The sequence below is a fragment of the Mauremys mutica genome, chromosome 5, assembly GCF_020497125.1.
Source record: "Mauremys mutica isolate MM-2020 ecotype Southern chromosome 5, ASM2049712v1, whole genome shotgun sequence".
Classification (NCBI taxonomy): Eukaryota; Metazoa; Chordata; order Testudines; family Geoemydidae; genus Mauremys; species Mauremys mutica.
The window spans coordinates 92,491,836-92,515,503 of record NC_059076.1 but is presented as its reverse complement, the minus strand read 5'-3'; the positions used below and the strand labels follow the sequence as shown (position 1 = coordinate 92,515,503).

At 41.0% G+C, this 23,668-nt stretch overlaps 1 protein-coding gene across 1 annotated transcript in view; it reads right to left on the bottom strand.

Moving 5' to 3' along the window:
* Nucleotides 1-1,345: 1,345 nt before the first annotated feature.
* Nucleotides 1,346-23,668, bottom strand: part of KDR (kinase insert domain receptor) — a 37,978-nt gene continuing 15,655 nt past the window's right edge. Inside the window, exons 13-30 of the mRNA XM_045019978.1 lie at nt 22,046-22,390; nt 20,885-21,031; nt 20,511-20,642; nt 18,053-18,159; nt 17,522-17,657; nt 17,026-17,130; nt 15,561-15,674; nt 13,683-13,771; nt 11,709-11,865; nt 10,626-10,726; nt 8,997-9,119; nt 8,743-8,854; nt 8,398-8,497; nt 8,191-8,296; nt 6,587-6,738; nt 4,256-4,352; nt 4,061-4,149; nt 1,346-3,131 (exon numbers count right to left, since the gene is read on the bottom strand). Coding sequence (XP_044875913.1) covers nt 2,912-3,131; nt 4,061-4,149; nt 4,256-4,352; nt 6,587-6,738; nt 8,191-8,296; nt 8,398-8,497; nt 8,743-8,854; nt 8,997-9,119; nt 10,626-10,726; nt 11,709-11,865; nt 13,683-13,771; nt 15,561-15,674; nt 17,026-17,130; nt 17,522-17,657; nt 18,053-18,159; nt 20,511-20,642; nt 20,885-21,031; nt 22,046-22,390 — 2,432 coding nt within the window. The 3' untranslated portion in view covers nt 1,346-2,911. The remainder of the gene's footprint in view (nt 3,132-4,060; nt 4,150-4,255; nt 4,353-6,586; nt 6,739-8,190; nt 8,297-8,397; nt 8,498-8,742; nt 8,855-8,996; nt 9,120-10,625; nt 10,727-11,708; nt 11,866-13,682; nt 13,772-15,560; nt 15,675-17,025; nt 17,131-17,521; nt 17,658-18,052; nt 18,160-20,510; nt 20,643-20,884; nt 21,032-22,045; nt 22,391-23,668) is intronic.

The window sequence follows — 23,668 nt, the reverse complement described above, 5'->3', positions numbered from 1 at the left end:
ACAACAATATAATTCAAAGGAAAGCCATCATAGGATTTAAGTGAAAAACCACTTTGGCTCCATTGGCATGGTCTCAGGGAGGGATTATTTTCAACTTTTATTTATCTATTCTTTCTGGTGGTGTTACTATTAACATTTATAGAACACCAGAAATATGTATGGTGCTTTCCTGAGATTAAAAGGACGATGATCCTTACCCCAAAGAGTTTGCAATCTAAGACAGCAATAGCCTTAGTCAGACTGAATAATACCTTAAACCACAAGCAGTCCCACTGAATTTAGTAAGACTTCTTGTGGTAAGGTTCTACTCTGCGTGCATAAAGGTATCAGGATCTGGTCTTAAATTAAGCAGTGATAGAACATGAAGAGAACAGATGAAGAAGCATGAATCTGAGAGACTAGTATTAAAGCAAATGATGTGTCTTTTATGTGAAGGAATCCTATAGTTTTATATTTTTAAACAGATTTTAAATGGAACATAGGAATTGCCATTTTGGATCAGACTTCAGGATCCGGAAGTGGCCAGCACCAAATGCTTTGGAGGAAAGTATAAGAAACCACTGCAGGTAGAAGTGGGTTAATTTGCTCCCCTGAAGGATTCCTCCTAAACTCTACTAATTAGTGATAGTCTTAAAACCTGAAGCATGAGGCTTTCTACCCCCCCCCCTACACTTTTTTCAGAATTAACTCTGGATATTCCTGATGTCCCTATAAATGTCCAATCTTTGAATCTTGCTAATGAGCAAGAGAGGAGGAGCAGATGGAACAGAAGAGGTGGTCAGCAGTGTAAAGAAAGGTAAAAAAAAAAGAGATTCTGAGGCTGGATTTGAAGGAAGAGCATGGAGATGCTTGGTGCACAAGAATGGGGACAACATTCTAGATGTAGAAAGCAACATGGAAAAAACAGGAATATGACACCATGGGAGAAAGTGGGCTACATTAAAGAACATATCCTCTCCTCAGAGTAAAATTAGACGAACCATACAAGCTCTGCTTTGGTCTGAGTGGGCACAGCCCCCTCCACACCCAGTCCTTCCTCTGTGCCTGCTTCTTCCATTTTGTGAGCACACAGGTAAAAGAAAATATGAGAACACTACAGTACTCCCTTTGTGGGAGAAATGTGTGGAAAGCTTCAAACACCTTGCATGAAAATGCAGTTTATTACAAACAGCATTTATATGGAACATTAATTTGTCTGCTTAGACTTCTATTTCCCCTCCCAACTGCAAGGAAAGTTTCTCAGAAGACTCTGTAGGTGCTAATATTCTGTTCCACTGACAATTCCATTGAATGCTATTGTTTTTCCAGTTATTAGCATAGCCAATATTTTACTATCAGCAGTATGCACTCAAACATTTATACACAATAGTGGTGCATAGATAAATGGCTAGACACATAGACTATACCTTTATCTATGTTTACTTGTAGTAAAACACAAGTAAGCTTACTGTTGTTTCCCCATGATTTGCTCTTCTGTAGTAGAACTAACTGGCAGCATTCAGCTAGTGTGATGAGGGGCAGAATATAAGAACATGAAGAGGAGAAAAGAGATCTACTCAAAGTCCCCTTGTCTTTTATGTTTTCCAATCCCTTTTAATAAAGTGAGATGCTTCAGCTATTATAAAAAACTTTGTGACCCTTGTAATGCTACAAAATACTGATACAAAATGTGAATAGTACAATGTTCAGTATATATATATATATATATAATATATATATTTATATTTTAATATATTATATTTATTTCTACATAAAAACAGGCTATAAATATTATATGTGCCATATCTGCCTTATACTTGTGGTTCCCAGCTTTTGACATTATAGTACAAAACAACCTTAAAAAAAATAAAATACATAAAGAAACTCAGTAGAAATAGCTGTACATTTTAAAAATCTTGTACATATACAGTGTTATCGTTACAGCTCTGGGCTACACGAACACAGTTAAAAGCCTCTCCAACAATTAATTACGTTGAAAAATCACCACTCATAGAAATTTGAGCTGCCATGTAATAAATCATTGATACTCAAGAGTTTATGGGTCAAATTCTCAACTGCTGTACATTGGAGCTGTGTCAGTTTATACCAGCACAGAATTTGACCTTCTATGGGAGGAAAAAGAGTTTAAAAATAAGTTATAGATCCCTATTAGCCTTAGGTAACTTCTACTTTCATTTCTACCTGTTACAGGGCCTGATCCATTGTCTATTAAAGTCCATGAGAATTATTTGCATATATTTTAGGCAGTTGTTGGATCAGATCCAAATTTACTGACTTCACTGGGAAACTCTTACCCAGAAAAATACAGCTCACCAGGTCTTACCAAGGCAAATGTGTTTTCTGTCAAGGAGAGCAACTGTCAACCTTGTCTTTGTTTAATTCAGTCTATATTTAGTCAGAAACCTTCAATTAGCTTAAATCGGAAGGTTGTTGGGTTTTTTTTTGTAGAGATCTGAGTAAAAAATAATTCTGAAACAAGAAACCAGCACAGTGATATTTCCTTCCTGGAGCCCAGCCGCAAGAAGAAACAAAAGGCATGGCTGGAGCTTTATTTCATATAATTGGAAGCACAAAGTGCCCTGCTGAATGCTATACCATTGCATGTAGTCTTTACACTATTGGATAGACACTTAGTGTCAACATGTGTTTCATTTGGGTCTCAAAGTCCACATTCCGACTTTGTAATCAGAGAAACAAAATACATATGTTCACGGCAATGATAGCACTCTGCAACTTATCATGAGCTACTGATGTCTCTTGAACAAGCGTCTTGTGGCTCATCACTGCTCAATTTGCTACGTGATTCTCGTGTCCTTCTTGTGAAAGCAGGTGTCCTGTGCATAAGCCCTGAATACAACCAGTCTAAGAAATACAGGAACGTTCCATATGATTTCCTGTTGTTTGTTTTGTTCTAAACAGTAGGTGAGCTGAGTGGAACACCGGTGTCGTAGGTAAGTGTCTGTGTGCAGCACGTTTGAGGTGTGTCCTCTCTGATGCTCAATAGTTCTGTCTCTTCACTAGAGTAAACTGTGGTGTCCATGTCATCAGAATGATATCCTGACTGGTAGCCACTCGTCTGGTTTGAGGCTTCAGACATGACAGATTCATTACTTTTACTGGGCACCAGCACACTGCAAAAGAAATACAAACAACATTGAAATAACTTCTCAGAGTTTCCTTTGGAGGCCATCATTAGGCACATCAACTTATACAAACAACTCTTCTCCAATACCAGCATGAAGCAGAGCAGAGTTGTAGTTAGCAAGGGTGGCTTGTACACCGATATAAAAGCTTTTTTAAACATGCACCGGATTATAGGAGAGATGGTTTTCCCTTTCACTCCCCTATGACATGTAATATGCATCCTGTACAGGGAGCATTCTTATGGCAGTACAGGCTGACTGTGGGATTTAAACTGTGGCCTCTGACAGTGAAGTGGAATGAAAGCTTGGAAATGTGGCAGTGCATTGCAGTGTGAGGCTGCAATTGTAATTACAGTGGACCTTTGCCTGGAATGAAGTTGTCCTAGAAAAATAAGACCCTCAGAGGGGTTTTCACAGGGGTAGGTGAGGCTTTAGCTGTGTGAATCCCACTGACTTTTAGGTGAGTCTCATAACTAAAATCCCGTACAATGCACTGAAATTTACCCCTTATGTTCTTCCAGGTCATTGAAAATCATGGCTTTGCTTTTAAATATAGAAACCCTTAAAACTGTTATGAACAGGCTAGAATCAGAACCACTCAAATGTGTGCCATTGGCCCAGCAGTCTCTAGGTGGTAGGGTAAAGATGGAGCAAAATAGTACAAGTTCTCCCTGTGCTGCTGCTTGACGTTCTGAATAGCTGTGGTGTACAGCACAGTGACAGCTACAAAGTCCTAGGAGACCGTGGACTTCTTACAAGACACAGACAGCCAGGCGTGCAGTGGGTTATTTTCTGTACTTTATATGGCAGACTGAGGCCATTCAGAGAAGAGTCTGTCTTTTGAGACAACTCATAGCCTAAGCATCTTCTGTAAACTGGATAGTCTTATTCCATCATATTTGCTGGCTGGCCCTTACCTAAAGGGAACTGTCACTTGCTGAGCTCTGTCTTCCAGTGTCTTCAGCTCTTCAGATGCAAGAACCATCCCACTGTCTGTCTGATTGTCCTTTAAAGAGCCAAAGAAAGGCCAGAAATTGATCAGATGGAAACACACACAAAAATGGAAAAGCAGCACTAGGAATATGAAGGGATATAACAAAAGACAGACTTACATCTTGAACAACTTTTACAGCAGGTACCAAGGGCACATCTTCAAATGTTTTCACACTCACAGGTCGGCTTTTTCTTTTACTACCTTGTCGGTACGGACTGTAAAGAGAATAATGGATTTGTTTGCATGAGCCGTTGTTTGGGTGAAAAAGACACAGATGATATCAGACTCCTTTATCTTTCAATAACAAAGTTAATCATTTGTCAAAACATATTATGCAAACCTCAACTGAAAAGGGGAAACTGGCTAGAAAGTGGCATGTTTCTGACCTGCAGCTGCTAAAACCTTGATTCCCAAGCAAATCCTAAGAAACACCTTTTTAAAAAGCAACCACCTCCTTTTCTGAGTGATGCTGCAAGTTTCATTTCCTGCAAACTCCATGTAGAAGTCTAAAAAACAGAGAAGCTTGGATCACAATCGTATGTCTCTTTCTTTGGACTGTACTTCTGAGACTCTTACTTGGACCCGAGTCACCAACAGCAGACAGAGCAATCTGTCTCCTGTTAAAATGTGGAAGTTGGAACTACATGTTCCACATCTCCCCTTTCTTGAAGCTTCTTCTCCAAAAGAAGCCCTCCAAGCAGGAGGAGTTCAGTAACCCAGTGACAAAGAAAACAGCAGTGGCCTATCATAGAGGCCACAGATGCCCAAATCAGCAGCAACCTTAGAGTTCCCTCTCTACATAAGTGTAATGAAATGTACTTTGTTTCCAAGCTATCCTACCTAAAACTGATACAAGAGCTGCAGCAATACTGGCTGGGACCTAGGAATTGACCACACCAACTTTACTTCTGGAAGAGGGGGAGTCAATGGGACAAAAGGCATCTTGGTATGCTACAGTGAGATCCTAGTCTGCTTTGTTGGCTGCAAAATGCTTCCAGCTCCAGGACCATAAAAATAAATCTATCCAAAGTCATGTTTCATATTCCCCACTCTGCGCCTCTTAGGGCAGCGCTCCCACTGCTGTTTCATCAGAACAGATTAAAAAAAAATGTGGAAGGCCCCTTTAAAACATATATTACCAATGTTGTTTTTTTTCCTTTCAGTCATTATTGAATAACAGGAAGAGTGGGTTGGGAAAGGCATATAGGAAGTGTTACAAATGGAAAATGAGAGCAACGCTTTCAATGATATCAAATGTTTTCATCTTTTAAATGTAAATATTATCGACCATCACACTATTAAAACATGGTATTTAGGTATTTAGTTATAGTACCTTGATTTCAACTGAAGTCCTAAGTGCACAATTCCTATCTATTATTTTCCATAGCCCTATACAAAAGCAGCGTAGGGCCTTGATCCTGCACCAACAAAGTCAATGGGAGGGGAGCTTTGTCATTGATTTTGATGGATGCAGAATCAGTACCCCTGCAGTAATTAAACTGGGGCAGAGTGGTCTGAAGAGGGCTTTCTGGTTCTTATAAGAAATTCTTCTGTGGATTCTATCTCTGCTCTTGTCTCTTGCAACAAACCCCTCAAAGTCACCCCTGCTTCTTCTGAGGCAGCAGAAAGACACTGGCAACCATCCCTGGCATCCTGAACTCTTGAGGCTGCAGTAGGAACCACAGAGACGCCTAGGTGAGAAAATTCCTTCCTCCCCCACAACCTAGGCAGATAAGCCCTTCTCTAAGCCCATATGCACAAGCTAGGTGCAGGTTCTGGAGTTTGGTCTTAAGTAAGCCTCCACTGTACACTATTGGATAAGATTGCACGCGCTCTGCAGCAGGAATCGTCTCTTTGGTACATGTTTTTACAGTGCCTACCACAACACAACCCTGATCCATGACTCATGCCCCTAGGTGATACCAGAACACAAGTAATACATAATAAATAAGTATGATCAGTAACAGTGCCGTTTAACTAAACTTCCATTAGTCATCAGTTCATGACCCACCTAACAATGTGCTCATTTTCTGGGTAGAAATATCAGGGGGCTTGTTTAAAGCTAGGCTTTTGTTAATGAATCCATCACTAGATCTATCACCCTTACCATATCAGGGTGTGTTACAAGAATATGAACAGAACAGAAAAGAATGACTAGACATTTTCTAAAGGCTGGCTACCAATACTATCGCAGCACTTTTGGACAAGAGACTGAACTCTTTAGAGGGTGGCGGGGGGAAATGTAGGTTATCACAAGTGTTTCAGAAGCTAAGAAACTGGTGTTTTGCAGATCCTCCTATAGAGACTATAGCTATGGCTTTATTCTTATCCCTATGGACAAAGTTAAATATGGACCAGAGCAGCTGAAATCTCTTCCTCTCATTTTTCCTCCCCCAACCTGAACACAACTGCCTAGAGGCCGCGATGGGATGTTCACCATATAAAATACCTAATTCCTGCTGTGTTGTCATAATTGAATTTAGGATCGCAGACTTCCTCTTCCGCCATACAGGAAACAGGTGAGGTTGGCAAAGAGAGTCCAGAATCCTCATCCATGTTCAGTGATACCGTTAGAGGAAGGACAATGTAATCTTTACCATCCTGTAGAATACAATGAAAAAAGTCAGAGTAAAATATATATACACATTGTAAATAAGAATTCTTACAATGAAAATTAAAGCTATGGTGGGCTGCTTTTTGACTATAAACAGTATATTATATTTGCTAGAGCATATAGCAAAAGATTTTAACTTAAAGGGACAGTGTCAAAGAGTTTTAGACCAAAATGTAGACATTCTAATGGTTTTACATATCTCAGTAGGCAATCAAACGTTTACTTTTTAATTTTTTATTTCAGTTACAAATGTAAGCTTCCTGTTGTGCTTTGGCTTTCTGCCCAGGCCCTAGCATGTCTAAAGTTGGCCATGCTTGGCAGATCCCCTGAAACCTGCCCGCAGCCCCCCAGGGGGCCTTGGACCCCTGGTTGAGAACCACTGTTCTAGAGCATGAGAACTGGAAAGGAAAACCAGCCATAAACTGAAAGGGAAACTGACCAATCTATGTGAATTATCCAATCTGAGTGAAATGCAGAACGTGAACAATAAGCAGCGATTAAAAAAAAATAAATTTCAGTGTTAAATAGTCTAAAATGATATAAGTAACAATAAGGATTTTTAAAAATGAATTTTATTGACAGTGTACCCGTCAGATAATAATAGTCACAGATAATTTCTAGTTGCTGAATATCTAGTTGCTGAAGTCTCCTCACTGATGGCAAATTATTTTGATAAGGAATGTATAATTCATTTAAGTACAAAAGATAAACCAATTATATGCAGTGTGTTAAAAACGATTATATTCTTTAAAGTAAATTGGCCTAGATGATTATAATATTTTCTTTCATGATTTCTCATCTGAATTTATAAATATATATATACATATATATATATGTACACACACACACACACAAGGCAAGTGGCAGAAAATCCACAGAAATGAGTGTCTGTCTGTCGGTCTATCTATTTTAGTTACTTATATGGTCCCATTATCACAGTATCTGAACACCTCACAGTCTTTAATATATTTCTCCTCCCAACACCACTGAGAGGCAGGGAAGTGCTACTACCCCCATTTTACAAATGGAGAACTGAGTCACAGAGAAACTAACTGACTTGCCTACAGTCCCACAGGAAGTCTGCAGTAGAGGAGGGAACTGAACCCACGTCCCCTGAGTTCTAAGCTAAAGCCTGTATCACTGGCATGTGTGTAGTTACCAAGCACCAAGCAGTCAGTGGGCCTGAACCAATGAAGTGGTGTACAGAATACAGCTGGCTCCCTGAACTAACTCCAAAGCTTTCCATATGGACAATCTGTGGGGGCAGTGGGGGAGGGGTAGCCATGGACCAGGTTTTGCTATCACAAATCTCTGTGACCCTAGGCCATCCTATTCAGCCATCTGCCTCAACTCCCCAAGGTGATGTGGTCTAACGATGGCCCAACAAGGCACCACTTCAGAATACTGTAGTATTGGTACAATATCTATATTTCACATACCTGACGAACATTGGCTTGCAGTAAGTTTCCCAGGTGCTCCACTAATTCAGAAAAAGTAGGTCTTTGCTTAGGTTCTCCATGCCAGCAGTCCAGCATTGTCTGATATCTAGTGGGATAAAACCATGACAATATCAGGGCAATGAGGAGGGCATATTCTACCTACTCAGATGATTGCTATTACCATAAAGCATATTTGTAAGTTCCTACATTTCTGGTGTTGTATAGTCTGGTGCTCTCATCCTTGTTCCTTCTTTCAGTCTTCTACAAAACTCCTCATCAATTTTTACACCAGGATATGGTGAAGCTCCTAAAATGATAATGGATGCACCTTTTTTTAAGAAGACATTTAAAATTCTGGGTCTGATTTTCAACCAAATGATTTGTACATGAAATAACTGCTGTTATATGAACAAGTCAGGCAATTAGAGATGTTTGCCTGCAAATTGGGTAATTGTGCATGCAAAGTCAAAACTTTCAAAAATATTTCACTGTTTTTTTCCACCCTCTCTACTGTTAAACTTAGAGGTTCAGTGGCAAATAAAAGTGACTTACCTAATGAAAATATCTCCCATAGCAGAATGCCAAAGGACCACACGTCACTCTGAATGGTATATACTCTGTCAAAAATGGTTTCTGGTGCCATCCATTTTAGGGGTAATCTGGCCTGAAAGCATTTAAAAAAAATAATTAAGCTTTAGTACGAGACAGAAAAAAGAGAACACTGTTTCCAAAAACAATGTGTTAAAATAGAATAGTTAGTATCACTTCAAATTAAAGGTCTCCAACATTTATTCACCAAAACTTACATCTCCTTTCCTGACATAATCTGGGTCTTTGTAGATGTCTCGCGCCAAGCCAAAATCACAGATTTTGACCACGTTATTCTGTGATAAGAGGATATTACGAGCAGCCAGGTCCCTATGGATGCACTGCAAAGGGAAGAAAACAAGTTTATAGGTTGGCTGTTGTTGCAACTCTGCTCAGAGAGTTGATCTATTTCACATCTGTGCTGACCTCACTCTCAGAGGCCAGATATTTCTTAAATCCTATTAAGTAAAATAAATCCCAACGTCAACAGAGTTACTGATTTTTAAGTGGCTTTTTTTATCATTGTAACTTACCTGAAAACAAAAGTCTTTCTGAGCCAAGTCCAAACACACATCTGTTTAACCAATAAGCAGCCATGGCCCTTGAGGTTAGCCAATTAATTATCCCAGGAAGCTGATGCAAAACACGTTAGGATCTGATTACCACAGATTTACTTTGGTTATATTCAAATCCACGTTCCCCATCACATCTATGACACTTCACCCTTTTTAATATACTTAGGTGAAAAATGTCATATGACAGGCCCAATGTTGAGATTATTCTCTGCTGGAAACAATTAAAGATGGAAAAGTACATCTCTCTATCTCTGCCTGTATGACAGCCGCCATCTTGGCCAATGAACCAGGGATTTCCAGAGCTAAACTCACGGGCCTCTCTAAAGCTTGACCTGCAGGCTCTGGAGCTGGGGTCTGTAGCCAATGCTTATGCTCTGTAGATCAGGCACAGAGAGGGAGACCACACACACCCTACCTGACTGGTAAGTTACACATGCAGGATTGTTCTTTGCAGTATATTTTTCAGGCCTTGACAAATGAACTTTTAAATGACTAAAACAAAGGGACTCTCCAATCTTTCCTTGGGAGACTATTCTACATTCTAACAGATACCACCTAATTTTGCCTTTACATATTACCTAGTATTCCTTGTTTTATGCCCTGAGCCACCATTAATAATTCCTCTTTCTTTCTGATGTTTACAGCCTTCAGAATATTTGCGAATGATTAGCTATTGTTTGGACCAGTTTTACAAAGTTAGGATCAAATCCCGATGGGGCATCTGTTCAGGGCTGAAATGCAGGGGAAATGTGGTGTTCCTTTTGTGTTAGCAGGTCAGATGGAGATCCATCAAGGAGGGATTCACAGTGCCCACACACATGCATCTCTTACTCTACAATGTCTCTGTGCAGTATTATGAACAGGGGCTTCCATCCTTCCCATCGCCCTACCCTAGCATCACCTTCCCTAGCAATTTCTTCAGCGCAAAGCCTTTTTATTCCAACTTGGCTCCACTTATCACAAATTGGTCCCTGGTTCCTTTTAATCTTTCCTCAAATGTCATTCCCTCCAGTCACTTTATCATTCTATTATGAATCAGTGAACAATGAACCTTATACAAATTGCTAACATTCATATATATTAAAGCACCTCACATGGGCTGTTTAACTTTGTCATATTAATGGCTCTGGTGTTTTTTGGAGCAATCAGAAAATGCTGTGGATGGTTGCCAGTCCAATGACAAACACATCACTTCCATCTATAAACCTGTAGCATCATTTTCTACAATGGTTAATCATATGAAAAATGCCATTTCCCTGAAAAGATTCTTACTTTGCGTGAAGCCAAGAATTCCATCCCCCTGGCCACCTGGAAGCTATAACAGATAAGGTCCTCCATGCTCAGAGAGTTCTTGCAAAGGTCTTCAGAAGCTGCTGGAAGGAGCAAGATGACATCAGTTAAACATGTTCTCTATTTCAGATTTCACCCACGGATGTTTATTATTTAAAATACATTGCCAAATCCCGTGACCTGTAGTCAGCACTTTACATTACTGTACACGAGACCCATGTTCAACTCTCAGGCTTGATTATTTGTTTCCAGAGTTTACAAGAGCTGGGAGAGCTGCAAAAATCAGCTCATGTAGTTCCTAGCAAAAGGAAAGTCTTTCAGCAATCCCAGTGGATGAGCTAAGGGAGTTCTGATTCCACCCCCATTAGGGAAAAAAAGCACAAAGGTAAAAATATTTGTGGATCATAGAAAAATTGTTACTTAAAGAAGGGAGACATTTAATCTCACCCTCTAGCAAACTGGAGGGGTACGGTCTATAACCATACCTACTAACAGCCAGTTCTTGCTCAGTCCTGACATCATTAGGATATTTGCTGAGTAAGAACTTCTATACTGGATAGAATGATCTGATTAGAACTCCAATCCCGCTCCTGTATAGTTAGGCTTGAAAGGATTAGAACTTTATCAGTAAACACTGATTTTACCATACACACAAAATCCAGCTAAACCATATTTCCATCAATAATAATAGAAATGTACAGCTAGGCAAAATAAGCAAATGCTGCCTGAGTATTTATTAGGGTTTGATTTAAGGATATTTACTTTGTATGTTTTGACAACTTGTGTTTTAAGGGTTATACAGCTTAACTTTTTGAATCTCAGCGTCTGTGATTAAATTGTCGGAATCCCCTCATAACTATGCAAAACTTAAATAAAAATAGAAAAAAAGTTTTAAAATAAACCCTGATTCCCTTGAAATTATACATCAAATAAAGTTGAATTCTGCCAAGCCTACATATAGTTGAACTGTGGCCTCCCTCCAGATGAGCCTGATCAGAGTGCTGAGCCTTAAGGCAGCCCCTCCCAATGACAAATGGCCCAAAACTAAGTGAGCACAAATCCTACCTTCTTCTTCCTCTACGTCACTAAGGGATCTCTCCTCCACAAAGCCCGAGCTCGTCGAGCTCTGGCTGCTTGTGATGCTGTCTAAGCGGCGCTTCAAGTCCTCTGAGATTTCACCAACGTAGTTTTCTTTTCCCTGCCTAAATCTGGCATTTTTAGTCTAGAAAGGAAAAATAATCAGAGGTTTTCCAAGGCAGAAGTGATATGTCACAGTGTATAAGTCAGGGATGTCACTGAGCATCAGAGGGAGAGAGAAGGCATGGAGGAGGCACTTAACCTGCTCGTGGTCCTCTCCACGGGGGTGCAGCAGCCCTCCACCTTCATATGTCGGTCAGTAGCACTTATAAGCAGGTGCTAATACATTCTGTAGCTTGCTGAGCTAGTATGTTGTCAGGTGACTTCCCCTTCACTCTGTTACCGAATCCCTCCACGTCACCACTCATGCCACTATTCATTCCTTTGCCTTTTCTCCCACTGCAAAGTCCATCCTACCCCCACAAACCCAAGCATCTCATTTACCTGCTTCTGCTCTTATGCCACCAAATACCTCTGGAGATAGTCCTAAACCCGTGCCGCTTCCCACAGCTCTCATTGGCCGGGAATGGCAAACCGCGACCACTGGGAGCTGCAAGCAGCCGTTCCTGCAGACGCTCAGGTAAACAAAGCGTCTCGCGGCCCACCAGGGGCTTATCCTGAACAAGCCGCAAACCAAGTTTGGGAACCCCTGTACTAAACCCACACAGACTCCTGCCAACACAAATCCAGTCTCACCTGCTTCACTTTTGCTATATTCTTGCCAAACAACACTGCTTTCCCATCCTCACGGATTCCCATCCCTATAATCCCCATTGCTTATCTGCAACATTCAACGCCCTCTTAAAACCCATCCCCTTTCTTCATCCTCCTCTCTCTCTGCACTATAACCAGACATAACAGATTCCTGTTTATCCCATTTAACCCTCCTAACTCCCAAGAGAGGGAGCAGTAGATTGCACTCACCAATATAAAATAGTAAAACTCTCCTTTCCCTGCCCCCAAAGATACAGGGAAAAAACCCTCAGGAAAGTGATACTGTTAAAGGAGGCTCTGATGTAGGAAGAAAGACATATGACCTGCAAACTGCAAGGCACCTCTCCAGAGTTTCTAATCCCCTTAACATTGGCTCCTTCTGGGGCTCTGGGTAAGTCTCCTAAGCCAAAATGTTCTACAAGGAGAACCTAAAGCCATATATATTCATGTCCCCCAGAAGTGGCCTGATTCTCAAAGACAATGAACACCACCAACTTCTTCTGAAAAATCAGGCCACTGATATAGGGGCCCAAATTTAGACGCTAACCTTCATTTCTCTGACTCCATTTCCCCATCCTTAAAGTAGGGATCTCAAAAAGGCGCAGTGAGGATTAGTTAGATCTTTGGAGAAAGCTTTGAAGATGAAAAGCGTGACATAAATTGGATGGAGAAATTGATTTACGAGGGAAGATTAAAAGCGCTGTATATGTCTAGCCTGGCTAAACAATGAACAAGGGGGACATGATAGCAGTCTACAGAAGGGTATAAACACAATCAGGGAGTGAAGTGATTTAAGGTGGTACAAGCTGGTTTGACTAAGAGTAAAGAGCTGAAATTAAAGAAAAAAATTAGGCAGATTATCAGGAAAAACTCCCTGGCAGATATGGCAGACTGTAGAATAGTCTGCCAAGAGAAATGGTAGATGCCTCCTCTTTGCACATTTAAAGCTTAGAATAAGAAACTAACTATATTGTATGGGCATGGGGATTGACTAGATGACCTGTAATGCCTTTTCTATATTGAATTTCTATGGTAAGTGCTAATGATTATCATAATTAATATTAATACAAAGATACATCCCCAATAATTCTCAAGCTTTCCACTCAGAACGTAAACAGAGTTTTAAAAATAAAGTTTCGTCACTCCTTAGCCTCTATTTTTAATTTTGACGATGGCAGCAGACTGTACCTTGTACGGAACAAATTCACTTCTCTTGCTCCTTAAGTAAGTTGACAAGTTTCCAAACTTGCAGTATTCCACAATCACCATAAGTGGACCTGCATAAAACAAGAACCAATTAATTAGAAAGGCTATTTCCCAGTTCAGCCCAGATAAAAATATGAATTCTTTTAAAAATCATTCCACTGTCTTTCCAAATAATTTTAAAGAGAATATCCACAATATAGACAGTAAAAATCTGTTCAAAGAAGGAAAGTGACACCTTTTCTGATTAACATGTTGGATGGGAGGAAATAACATTTCAGGCCAAATTTTTCAAAAAGCAGAGACCTTACTTTGCATGTGAAAATGTGTATGAAATTGTGTGCTTATATTTATATGTGCAAGTGGCTATGACAACACATGCAAATTGGTTCACTGTGCATGCAAATATCCATCTACACTGATGTTTGCATGCACAGTCATGCAATTAACCACCCAAGTGCAGTAAACTACTTTCATGTACACATAACTGTTCATGCATCTTTGTGCATGGAGCTGAGTCTCCATGTTTTAAAATATTTGGTCCTTAAAACCCAATTTGCAAACACAGGTATGCTGATGAGCTGCCCAAATGTTGAATGCCGATGCTCAAATTGGGTTACTTGGACATTTGGAAATGCTGATCTAAAGTCCAGGTATTGGATGTTGGCTTCTTATTATGGCATCTACACAGGGGTGGCTCCAGGCACCAGCACGCCAAGCGCGTGCCTGGGGCAGCAAGCCACGGGGGGCACTCTGCCGGTCACCGCGAGGGCAGCAGGCAGGTTGCCTTTGGCGGCATGCCTGCGGAGGGTCCGCTGGTCCCGCAGCTTCGGTGGACCTCCTGCAGGTATGCCGCCGAATCTGCGGGACCGAGGAACTCCCGCAGGCAAGCCGCCAAAGGCAGCCTGCTTGCCATGCTTGGGGCGGCAAAATACCTAGAGCCACCCCTGCATCTACAATTAATAATTGGCCCCTATGTCTACCTTTAGAAAGATTTATGGAATTCTTCTTCTTCCCAGTACTGTACTATAGTTATGGAACTGCATGAAGGAAATTCTTAGCCTAACTGTGTTAATACTAAACTCACAACTGAATCAACTTCTTTGGCAAGTTATTACAAAGTTACTTGTTCTAAATATCTTCCAAACTAGTGAACGATGCTGGGCTTGTTGGACCAAAATTGTTGCAATTATAAGTAAGATAGATTTAATCATCCAAATTTGGATCCAGACTCATAATCACCTTTTATCCCAGAGCTGAGGAGAGTGTTACAATTTGTGGTTTTGCTTTAGTCCATTAGAGACATAGAGGCTACCTGTGGCATTTGGATATAGATTCGGATTCCAAACCTCACAAATGTGTTTGCTTTCAGAATTCTGTTTTAGGCCTATTTCTAATTATAACTATGTTTACTCCTCCTTTGGACAACTACACAGTGTTTGAGTTTTTCATGTGAGGAATATGAATGGTCCACACCATAAAGAAAAATAATATTGTACCTGCACTTAGTGTGCTAACTTTGCTAACAGTGTGCAAGCATTATTACCCCATTTTACGGATGGGGGAGCTGAACTGAGGTACAAAAGGTCAAGTGACTTCCTCAAGGTGACACAGCACATCAGTGACAGACCTGACAGATTGAACTCCAGCCTTCCCATCCCCTAATCTAGCCACTGGATCATGCTGACTCTTCTAATGAACAGCCTTGGAATAACTATAATGGAAAATCAGAGTCTTGCTAATGATGAAACTCAATTCTCCACTAATCGGAAATGGTCTTACTGAATTTCTGGTAGTGCGTCCAATCACTGAATAGACATTCTATACCCAGAGAGCAACAAGGACTCTCAATCAGTCACTCACCTCCTGGTTTTGTGCAGGCACCAAGTAAATTGACAACATTTAGATGATGACCAATATGAATGAGGATCTTGAGCTCTGACATAAGTGCCCGGTGTTCACTATGTGTAGCACCCTCTGTCAAGATAAAAATTATATAACTGATCAGCATAACAGAAATAAAAGTTTTTCCCTTTGCCAACCACATCAATTAGTATTTCGGCAAATCGAGTAAATGTTTTTGTAGGTTAACCTAGGCTAGGGTTCTCACGTGAAAGACAAAACACACATTCCTCCTCACTATGCTCTGGCACTGGTGAGCTGTAGAGTTACAGAGTTGGTTTTCCTTTATTTTGAAACAGTTCCTGAATGCTGCCAAAAGGTAAAATGTCAGACTGGAGAGATAATCAGTGTATTACTGCATGGAATCTTCTCTGCTCTATGCAACATTTTAAGCAGAGTCTGTTGCGTTTTCAGTTACCAGAGATATAACCATTACCCCATGTGGTGTCTGAGTGCCAGGGGCTACCACTTGTCCTGTGGCACTAGATTGGCCTGTGAAAGGGAGGACGTGGGGCAGGGGTTGGGGGCTGCACACCCTCTCACCCAATCAATGAGAACAGCCACTGGATGATTTGTCAGCATTCCGAACATGCAGAGGAGGCAGCAGCAGCCAATATCTGAGGGGAGGTGCGGGTGGGCAGAAGGCAGCATTCAGCAGATTTGGTGAAAGCCAGGAACTTATGTAGGTAGTTGGGGTCTTCTCTTATTTTGCTTGGGGACCCATCCTATTAATGTTATGTCCTTATACCAGGAGACTTGACAGCATAGCACATAAACAATGAGCTTTATTGGCAGTACCTGTATTGCGTGACTACTCATGCAGCACTGACAAAACTCCCAGAGTCCTTTCCCATTATTCACTGGTCTTAGTGTGAAACCTGGGATGGATTCTCTGAGTGCAGAGAACCTTGTTCAATTGTTTCAGAGTCCTGGGAAGGAGGAACGATTCTGGGATCTCAGCTTTGTCTTTAATGTCAAAACATCCACATCACTGACAATAATATTGAAGAGCTCTTTAAAATCAGCCAAGGAGTAAGCTAGCTTACTCGTTTCTCCCCTCCCCCCCCCCCCCGCCCCAGATAACATCTAAGTCATTGTTTAGGGTTTGACAGAAAGCTCACACTGCAGGTACAGCATGTAGGTAAACACTGCAGAAATCAACACTTGTGTAGGATTACTTGTAGGAGCAAATTTAACATCTGCATCTGGGTAGCTCTATAAAGTAATGGTAAAGGAGCTCTAAAGAGCATCCTCCTTACAGTTAGACATAAGTTACATTATTCTCACAGCAATTGTTAACTAAACCCTTCTAGGGCATCGGTACAGAAATTCTGATTGTTCAACATGCTTTGTTGGCTTCTAGATACAAGACTGGAAATACAAATACATTATGTCTTTTCAGGAGGCTTTTAGTCTTCATTTTTACCTTTCAGCATTTTTACTGCAACAGTTTTGCAGGTAGCAGTTTTGTCAATTCCAAATGCATCTGCTTCTATGACTTGGCCAAATGCTCCACGCCCCAGGGGTTTACCTGGTATGAAAAGATGAACAGATTTAGACTTATTGTCAAAGCAGTGGACAAAAGGTAGGCCAATCATTAACTGAATCAACCCCCATGTTGGGAATGATGGTTTGACACACACGGGGCTGGGCCTATGTAGGTGTGAAAGTGGGGTCAGGAAACACAATAACTAGGCCAAGCTAGCTTTTCCTGCAGGGTGGGGTTAGGAGAGGCCATGATCCAGCCATCTCCTGCACTGGCCCAAAGGACTGAGCCATCACAGAGGGAACACCCACTGCATCCTATCAGAGTGTGATGTAGTTTCTGGGGCAATTCTGTGTGTGCCAGTCAGAATTCCTCCACAGGCTCCCTGTGCGGTGTATTCTTTCCTCAGCCCCCATGCAAAATAGTGAAAGCACACCTAGCTTTAGCCGGTCTCTAGGAAACTCCCACTTGCTGGCATCATAGGGGAGACGTTCACACTGCTCATCCATAGGGACTTCATCAGGATCCATGATGATTGACAAGTAGCCAGTCTTTAGTTCCCCTCCACTGGCCTGGAAAACAATATCAGTTCTAGTCACATAAATGGTACGTGTTGGCTGGAATGAGGCAGTCACATGTACTAACTTCTCCCTCCTCAGGGTTTTAAAATTTCACAGAAATTCAAGTCTGTAGTTTCCTCTAACTACATCATTATGAGTGTGAACACGGATCCTTGCACTTTTAATAATCAAAAGCAGTTCAAGCATTTTTTCCTCCGAATGCCTGGTCAATTAAAACCAAATTTCTGCGCCCTCAATTCCAGGCAGGAATGTTATGGTATTGAGAGAAAAAATGTGCCTGTTGGTTTAAGAACAATGGAAAGAAACAACACAAAAGAGCCATAGTCAGTTTTCATTTGTCATGCAAGACCAATGCTGGTGGGATAGTAAAAGAATGGTTTCGTTACCCGTTTAACGGTCCGGAGAATGATTACAAGAAGCAACCAGAAGAACATGGCAATCACTGCAGTCCCAACCAGGATAATGAGCTCCAGGTTCATTTTCTCTTCGGCGCCTGGGGAGAAACAAATGAATATCTCATTGATAGCTGAAAGCTTATTGGTTTAGGTCATCAGTTAAAGGACTGCATAAAGTTCCTTGTTCCGAAGGTTCATTTTAAAAGTGCCCCATGTAGCAAGCCAACTAAGGCAACGCTTGTTTCTTATAGGTGGGAATATTGGGCCAAGTTCCATACTGAATTACACACCATGAAACCCCACTCAAGACAACGAGGAATAGAATTTTGCATGAGATATGTCAGCACAGGATTTGATCCATTGTTTTCTCGTAAGCCTTCTGATTCCTACAAATTAGTGCACAACGAAATAGCAGCAAGGACTAGTCAGACTCTTATAGCCAAAGTTTTCCCTTAGTTACACACATGAAAGGTTGAAGACAACCTTGTTTTGATGAGGCTGAATGTGCATAATTGAGGGAAGAATTTGGGCCTTTGCAATTAAGAAAAAAAAGGTGAAATCTTATATTTTAAAAGAAATTGCTATTTTCGAAAACTCAAAATCTAGATGAATGTTGAGCACCCAGAAATGAATAACTTTTTCTCATGCAAAGAAAAAGGTGATTATGCTATGTAGGAAATAAGATGTTGCAAGAATGATCCCCTGCATTATGAAACAACATTTCTAACATTTCTTTAACTTCTTAAAATGGGATATGAAAATATGGACTGTTTGCGGTTCTTGTGGTCCTGAGACAATATATCCATGAACTGGAATCCTTATTACAGGTTTAAGCATGGTACCACTTGAATATTTGATAACAAGCACCAGAGGAATTCCGTTCTGTCCCACCCCCATTTCTCACATTTATTAGACCAGTTGAGAGCAAGTATTTACATTAGGGTTATTTACAGATAATTTGCACCCAACAAAAATATGTTGCCCAAGAGATCAACTCCATAACCTAATGAGAACTCGAGAACAATAGGTGATAGCTTTCACTAGCTCAGAATAACAGAGTGTTGATCACCCTGATTTACGAGACAGAGATTCCTGAAGTATTTAGTGACTATTTTCATACACATATATAGGTAACATACTAATAATGAAAGCAAGGAGCACCTGATCATTAATTGGCAGCATCCTTACTGTTGGTGGAAGGCGAAAAGTGGTTTGGTTTTGTCGCAAATTAGTTTGACCACTTGTTAGGGTTGAATTTTCACACCATGTAGTCAATTTTGGAATGACGGTAATGGAACAAACACTAACTGCCAGGGCGCAGTGCTTACCACGAGGAGTAGCTTCAATCTAGGCAACAGTTAGACCCTAATTCAGCAAAGAACTCACAGGCGTACTTACCTTTTAAGCACATTTTAGTTCACACCTATTTGGCAAAGCATGTAAACACATACGTAACTTTAAGCATATGGTTAAGTCCCATTGACTTCATTGCAACTTAAGTAAATGCCTAAAGGTAAGCACACGCTTAAGGGCTTTGCTGAGTCAAAGACTATGACCCAGGGTTCTGACTGGGGAGGAGAGAAACAGTGGTCTGCTCCCAAGCTCCCTCCACATGCTTGACTCATGGGTGTTTTCAGCCCTAATGGTTGCATAGATGAGTTTGAAAACATGACCCAAGTGTAACCACTGCAATGAGTCTGCAGACAACCTCTGGTAGAGGGAGGAGCAGCACCACTAGAGTCAGGGAGGAAGCTGCGTGGCCGCATACCCACCACCAGAGTAGTGAATGCTGGATGGATGTGAAACTTGGATGCCCCTGAACGCTATACATTGAAACCCCATTGGTGAGGCTTGGAGGCCCTCAAGGCTATTCTCTTTCCTTCTGTCCTTTTATCTCCACAGGACAGGTAGGGGGAGGGGAATGCCAAGTGCCATCCACTCATGCCACCAAAATGGGACACCATTCACTGGAGATTGTGCATGATCCTTCCTCCCCTTTCTTAGATGCCTTGACAGCAGTGAAATAATTTAACTGTCAGCATTGTTAAGTATCCTCATTAATACCCACTGAAGTGTGCTAGGCTCTCTGCAGACTCAGATGCAGGTATTATTGCCTTGATTTGCACTCACTCTACGTTTTCAGGTTTTTCTCTACCACCACAATGGCCAGCTGTGATTTCATAATGAAAGCTGTGATTCTGGAGACCAAGATATCAGCCTCAAAAACCAAAACCACTGGGTTGCCAGCTTGGTGTGACCTCACCCATTTCGAGCTTGATTAGGAGCCTTATCAATAAATGAATCTGATCCACTTTGGCATAAGGAAGCTTTCAGCAAAGGCACTGCTAGTACATTTTCTAAACTGTGACCAAGACATGATGCATAGGCTTCCTTTTTAGCAGTTATCATTTCAAGCACAAATAAATAAGAGAAGCAAATCTGTACTGACCTTCTACTGCAAAAAAAGTTACTGCTTTTTTGCATCCAAGGACATTGCAGGCAAGGCAGGTGTAGAGACCTCCATCTTCTTTCCTTATCCTGCGTATGGTTAGAGTTTTGTTCCCATCCTTCACAACAATACCTGAAAAAAGGAATTGTTCTTAATTCTGCTATTTGTGTTGGCTTTGGCTGTTGTTAAGAATTCAATAGATGCAATTATTTTAGCTATACTTTTGCATACCCAACCCTCACACAGTATATAAAATACACAGGGCCACATTCTGCCCCCACTCCGCACTTGAACTCTGCAGTGAAATCAATAGGGAGTCCTGCGTAAAACAGATGACAAGTGAAATAAGTCATACTGAAGGAGCAGTTCCTCACCTGAGTCTTCAACAAGGGTTTCATTGTTTTTAAACCATGTGATGTGTGGAGGAGGAATTCCATTTGCTGGGCATGATACTTCTATGGTTTCACCAATGTTTGCTGTTTGATTCTCCAGGCTCTCTACCAATGTGGGGGCCACAGGCTCTGTTTGCATGAAAATAAAGTTATTGAGAGTTTCCAAGTATAATCATTTTTGTGATGCCTTAGCACTCGCTGCCACTTTACAAGTTTGAGTCACTAATGTAGTCCCATGGCCTTACTGCAATAGCACCAATCATGGTGTTCATGGAAAGATCATATTTAATCTTCCATGATACATGAGACAAGCACAATAGCTAAGAAAACATTATAAGGAGAAGTCCTTTGTCTTTTACATGAGTCTGGTTTTATGATTTAGAGACTCCCCCCGCAGGCTAATGGAGAAGAAGGAACTTGCCAGGAATTGCCTCCCCTCATGTCTCCATCTCCAACCCCACTGCAAGAAGGGTGATATTAATAGTGCTTGAGGTGCTGATTCAGGAAAGCATCTGTATTCAGGACTGCCCATAAGCATGTGCTAAAGTACTTTCCTGAATCAGGGCCTAAGTTGCCAAGCCAGGATTGCAAGACCTCTATGCAAGATCACTTGTGTTTGCATCCAAAGCCAGCCACCGGCATTGTTTGTGCTGAAATGCTGCCCTGCTTTTATAACAATTTTAAAGCATGACCACATTTTCAAACCCAAAGGTTGAGTCAAAACTTAAGTCACAAGTATAAACAGATCATAGATGTGGAGCTAGCAATTTGTGCCACTGTTTGTGCCTATCAATAAAGACACTTCATTTGCTTGCACAGCACAATTCTCTGCTTTTCCGCACCAGGCCTATTAACCCTTCCATTGCTGTTCCATAATAATGGAATACTAAGTGTGCCTAGCCAGTTCATCAGCACAGCAGATACACTCTGCCTGGACTTGACCTCATGCACTTGACACGTTAAAGGCAGTCTCATTATTAGCAACTGCTTAAATCCCTTCTACAAGTGAGCACACCTTTAAACTGGTAACACGCTAGGTCCTACAGTACTTGAGGATTCCTGCGACTGCAGTATCTTTGTTTCCGGCTATACACAGTCTGTGCATATAACCATCTACTTTGGTATATGTAAGTGGGTTCATACCTTGAACAGTGAGGTGCTTGACAAGACAGTGTTGCGTTTTAGTCTTTTTGTCCTGGGCTATGCAAACGTAATCCCCTCGATCTCGAAGAGAAATGTTATGGAGGATAAGCTCTAAGGTAACATTTTCACCATTGCTATTGGAAACTGTGGCATTCAGCTTCAGAAGGTCATTCGGGTTCTTGCACACAGGCATTGGCAACCCCCCAAGGGGCCTCTGTGAGGTGCGAGGACTCAGTTTATACCAGGTCAGGTTTTCAAAGGTGAATTTGTCCGCAGTGCACTGCAAGGACATGTTATCCTTTTCAGTGGGTTGGTTTCTAGGTTGAAGGTTAATTTCAAGACCCCCTGCAAATTAAAAATAGTTCATTAAATAGTGCATTTGTTATATTAATAAAGTTCTTTCCTTTTATATTGATTAGAAAAAGCCATTTTGAAAATCATCATTCACAGACTTATTGGATTTGACTCTCCAGTGCTTTGCACCTTGTTTTACACTCACTTTGCCCAGGCATAAATGACTTCACAAGGCACTGGAGAATCAGGCCCATCATTCACGTTAACAACAACAACAACAACAAAATCACACACAAGCAAAGCCCAACGAAGGTCTATGTAATTAATAGACTTGTCCTATGCAACCTTGCACTATCCTCAGCATTAACTGCCAATTTTTGTGACTGGATTAAAAATATCATTTAGACCAAGATTTTCAAAAATGAATGCCTAAAGCTAAGTTCCTAAATCCATATTTAGGCACATAAATATATGATCTGATTTTCCAGGGTCCTGAGAAGCTAGAAGCTCTCACTGAAGTCACCCAGTTTTGAAAATCTGGATCTTAGTTTTTATAGAATCATAGACCTGGAAGGGACCTTGAGAGGTCATCTAGTCCAGTCCTCTGCACATAAGGCAGGACTTAATATTGTCCAGACCATTCCTGACAGGTGTTTGTTCAACCTGCTCTTAAAAATCCCCAATGATGGAGATTCCACAACTTCCCTAGGCAATTTATTCCAGTGCTTAACCACTCTGACAGTTAGGAGGTTTTTCCTAATGTCCAACCTAAACCTCCCTTGCTGAAATTTAAGCCCATTGCTTCTTGTCCTATCCTCACAGGTTAAGAAGAACAATTTTTCTCCCTCCTCTTGTAATAACCTTTTATGTACTTGAAAACTGTTATCATGTCTCCTCTCAGTCTTCTCTTCTCCAGACTAAAATAACCCAATTTTTTCAATCTTCCCTCATAGGTCATGTTTTCTGGACCTTTAATCATTTTTGTTGCTCTTCTCTGGACTCTCTCCAATTTGTCCACATCTTTCCTGAAATGTGGCACCCAGAACTGGACACAATACTCCAGTTGAGGCCTAATCAGCGTGGAGTAGAGCAGAAGAATTACTTCTCGTGTCTTGTTTACAACACTCCTGCTAATACATCCCAGAATGATGTCTGCCTTTTTTGCAACGCTGTTACACTGTTGACTCATATTTAGCTTGTGATCCACTATGACCCCCAGATCCTTTCCACAGTACTCCTTCCTAGGCAGTCATTTTTCATTTTGTATGTGTGCAACTGATTGTATGGATTCTGTTAATTTCATAACACTGTTTAATTTTTCTCTTGTTT